We start from the raw sequence: 3,031 nt of genomic DNA, 5'->3' as shown, positions 1-3,031 counted from the left end.
GCCCTACTTGGCATTGTGTGCTGTATAACTGCACTGATGCCATATGCAGAAGCATCACATGCTAAAGGGAGTGGCAGGTTGGGGTCATAGGGCTCCAGGACGCGATCACTTGTCAGCAGACCTTTGCACCTGTTGAACGCTGCCTGCTCTGGTTCAGTCCATCTCCAAGTCACACTGTCTTTCAGTAACTTGTAAAGTGGAGCTAGGGCCGTGCTTTGCATTGGCACAAATCTCCCATAATAGTTAATGAGCCCCAGGAACGCTTGAAGTTCTTTCACATTAGTAGGAGCGGGAGCATCCTGTATCGCCCTCACTTTTTCCTCTGAAGGGTGGACTCCATGTTCATCCAGAACGTGTCCCAGATACTCAATTTGTGGCTTGTTAAACTTGGAACGTTTCACTCGCAAGCCATTTTCCTGAAGGCGTCGCAGAGCCTTTTCCAGGTTGCATAGATGTTCTGCTTTTGAGTGTCCAGTGATAAGCAAGTCATCCAGGTAGACCACCACTGGTAACCCTTTCATTATGTTTTCCATAATGTGCTGAAAAATAGATGGAGCTGTGCTGATTCCAAAAGGAAGCCTGTTGTAAACAAGCAGTCCTTTATGAGTATTGATAGTTGTGTACTTCTTAGAATCCTCATTCAACAGTACTTGTTGATAGGCTGCTGCCAGATCTATCTTCGAGAAGTACTTTCCCCCACTGAGTGTCGCCAGAAGTTCTTCCAAATGTGGAAGGGGGTATGTATCGGCTTCAAGGGCTTGGTTCACCGACACTTTGTAATCCCCACATAAGCAGATGGAAACGTCCCTCTTTAGCACCGGCACTATGGGTGCTGCCCACTCGCTGTGTCTCACAGGTGTAATGATGTTACATTTTTCCAGTCTTTCAAGTTCTTTCTCCACCTTTTCCTTCATTGCAAATGGGAGAGGCCTGTGTTTACAAAATTTAGACGGCACCTCAGGTCTGACCACGATGGTAGCTGTAATGTCTTTCAATGTGCCCAACTCATCCTTAAATACATCACTGTAAGCATCCAAAAGCTCATTGAGCGATAGGTGTTTTAGCTCACCCATGTACTTAATCTGCTGCCAGTTAAGCTGGAGTTTTGTCAACCAGTTCCTTCCACACAATGAAGCACCATGTCCCCTAACAACCAACAGTGGCAGATCTGTGACTTGGTCTTCATACTCCACTTTTGCTACAAACTGTCCCAAAACACTTATACATCCTCCATTGTAAGCTTTGAGCTTCACTTTAGCCGGCTGCAAAGGCAGGTGAGAGAACTTCTTCAAGTATGTAGGATATGAAATGACACTCTTTGCTGCTCCTGTGTCAATTTCCATTTCCAAATCAACATTGTCAACTGCAAATGTTGCTTTATATCTTTCATCATCCTCAGCATTAACAGTCAAAATGGCTAACTCCTCTTCAGGGTCTTCCTCAGCTGTCACATACTTTGTCTCTCTGCTGCTCCTGTTTGGCACAATCTTTTCATGACTCTTTTACACTTTAGCTCGACATGCTTTTCTAATATGTCCAATCTTTCAACAATTATGGCATTTAGTCTCTTTGAAATGACATTCATTTGCACTGTGATTTTTTCCCTTGCATCTGTAGCACATATTTGTTTTTACGGGCCTCACCTTGTGAATGTTTGCCTCACTAGCCCATTCACCTTCGGCGCCTCTCAGCTCTCGAGTGTCTCTGTCTGCAGTCTCCATATTGAGAGCAATCTCAAAAGCTTTGGCGAAGGTCAGCCGGTCCTCCGAAAGCAACCTCCTCTGGCACGCTTCGTTTTTAATTCCACTTACGAACCGATCCCTCAGTGCTGAATCCAGCGACGCACCAAAATCACAGTTAGCTGCTTGTTGTTTTAGCTCTGCGACATACTGGGCAACAGTTTGACTCGCCTTTTGGTTGCATCTATTAAAACGGAAACGTTCAGCAACCAATAAGGGCTTGGGTTCATAGTGTTCTTTCAAAATGTCCACAATATCGCCAAAAGTCTTGTCTTTTGGTTTTTCAGGCTGTACTAAGTTTCATAAAAGTCCGTATGCTTTAGCACCCATTACACTTAGCAACACCGCCACGTGCTTTTCTTCGTCAATATCGTTAGCTTCCAGGTACTGCTCTAGCCGCTCGATATAACCTGTCCACGGCTCAACCTCCGGTCTGAAGTCTTCTATCTTGCCAACCGGAGCCATTGTACTCACTAGTACTGACACTTGACGTCTTCTCTCCTCCAAAAAATATCCTCGTCGCCAGTTGTAATGTCTTAAAGAACAGAGGAGGCTCCGGCCATTTCCGTATCTCTTTATTGTTGTGCTAGACCTGAAGTAACCACAGAGTGCCAGCTTGCACGCGTCACACAAAAGGACTGTACCAACTCTGGTAAACTGGGGAGGAGGAATACACCACAGTAATGGAACCGAAACGCACAGAATTGCGCAACACCTTGTTGAAACAATAATTACTGACATTATTATTGTTGGGTCATTAATTTGAAAACGTTTTGTTGATGTTTTTGTTGTTGTTCTTTAATAAAGTTATGAACGTTTTGATAAACCAATCAGAGGAGGACCTGCTGGTCTCAGCCTCCTGGCGGCGTTCAGTTTCTCCTAATGATGAGATCGACGTATTGCAGCTCTGCTCTAGTAAAGCACGAACTGTTCAGAAACAATATGAAATGGCACAAGACGAAAAGTGGGATTTTTGACCCTGAATTCTGACGCGAACGCAATTCGTGAGCGACAGATACCGACAGCAATCGACAGTCTGCATTTTCAGCGTCTCATGACTCACGGGAGCCGAAATCTGTCGATTGCGGAATCCCAGGAGCGGGGAGCGGGCGACTCTGGGTCCAAAATAGCATGACTCTGGGTCTTTAAAGCAATCAGTGAACGTTAACATTAGTTTGAATATTATTCACAAAAGTACTTTATGTACAATGAACCACTCTGGAACATGTTTTTTTATTATTATTTTTGATTAAGTTGTGCAATTCCTCCCATCACAAGATAAATCTTCAGAT

At 44.4% G+C, this 3,031-nt stretch overlaps 1 protein-coding gene across 1 annotated transcript in view; it reads right to left on the bottom strand.

The window, feature by feature from the left end:
* Nucleotides 1-1,515, bottom strand: part of LOC103129800 (uncharacterized protein K02A2.6-like) — a 2,706-nt gene extending 1,191 nt beyond the window's left edge. Inside the window, exon 1 of the mRNA XM_016665388.1 lies at nt 8-1,515. Within this exon, the coding sequence (XP_016520874.1) occupies nt 8-1,343 (1,336 nt within the window). The 5' untranslated portion in view covers nt 1,344-1,515. The remainder of the gene's footprint in view (nt 1-7) is intronic.
* Nucleotides 1,516-3,031: the final 1,516 nt, after the last annotated feature.

Source organism: Poecilia formosa, unplaced genomic scaffold (assembly GCF_000485575.1).
Source record: "Poecilia formosa unplaced genomic scaffold, Poecilia_formosa-5.1.2 Scaffold578, whole genome shotgun sequence".
In the NCBI taxonomy this organism is placed as follows: domain Eukaryota; kingdom Metazoa; phylum Chordata; class Actinopteri; order Cyprinodontiformes; family Poeciliidae; genus Poecilia; species Poecilia formosa.
The sequence above is the reverse complement of the archived record's forward strand: the minus strand, read 5'-3'. Positions and strand labels throughout refer to the sequence as shown.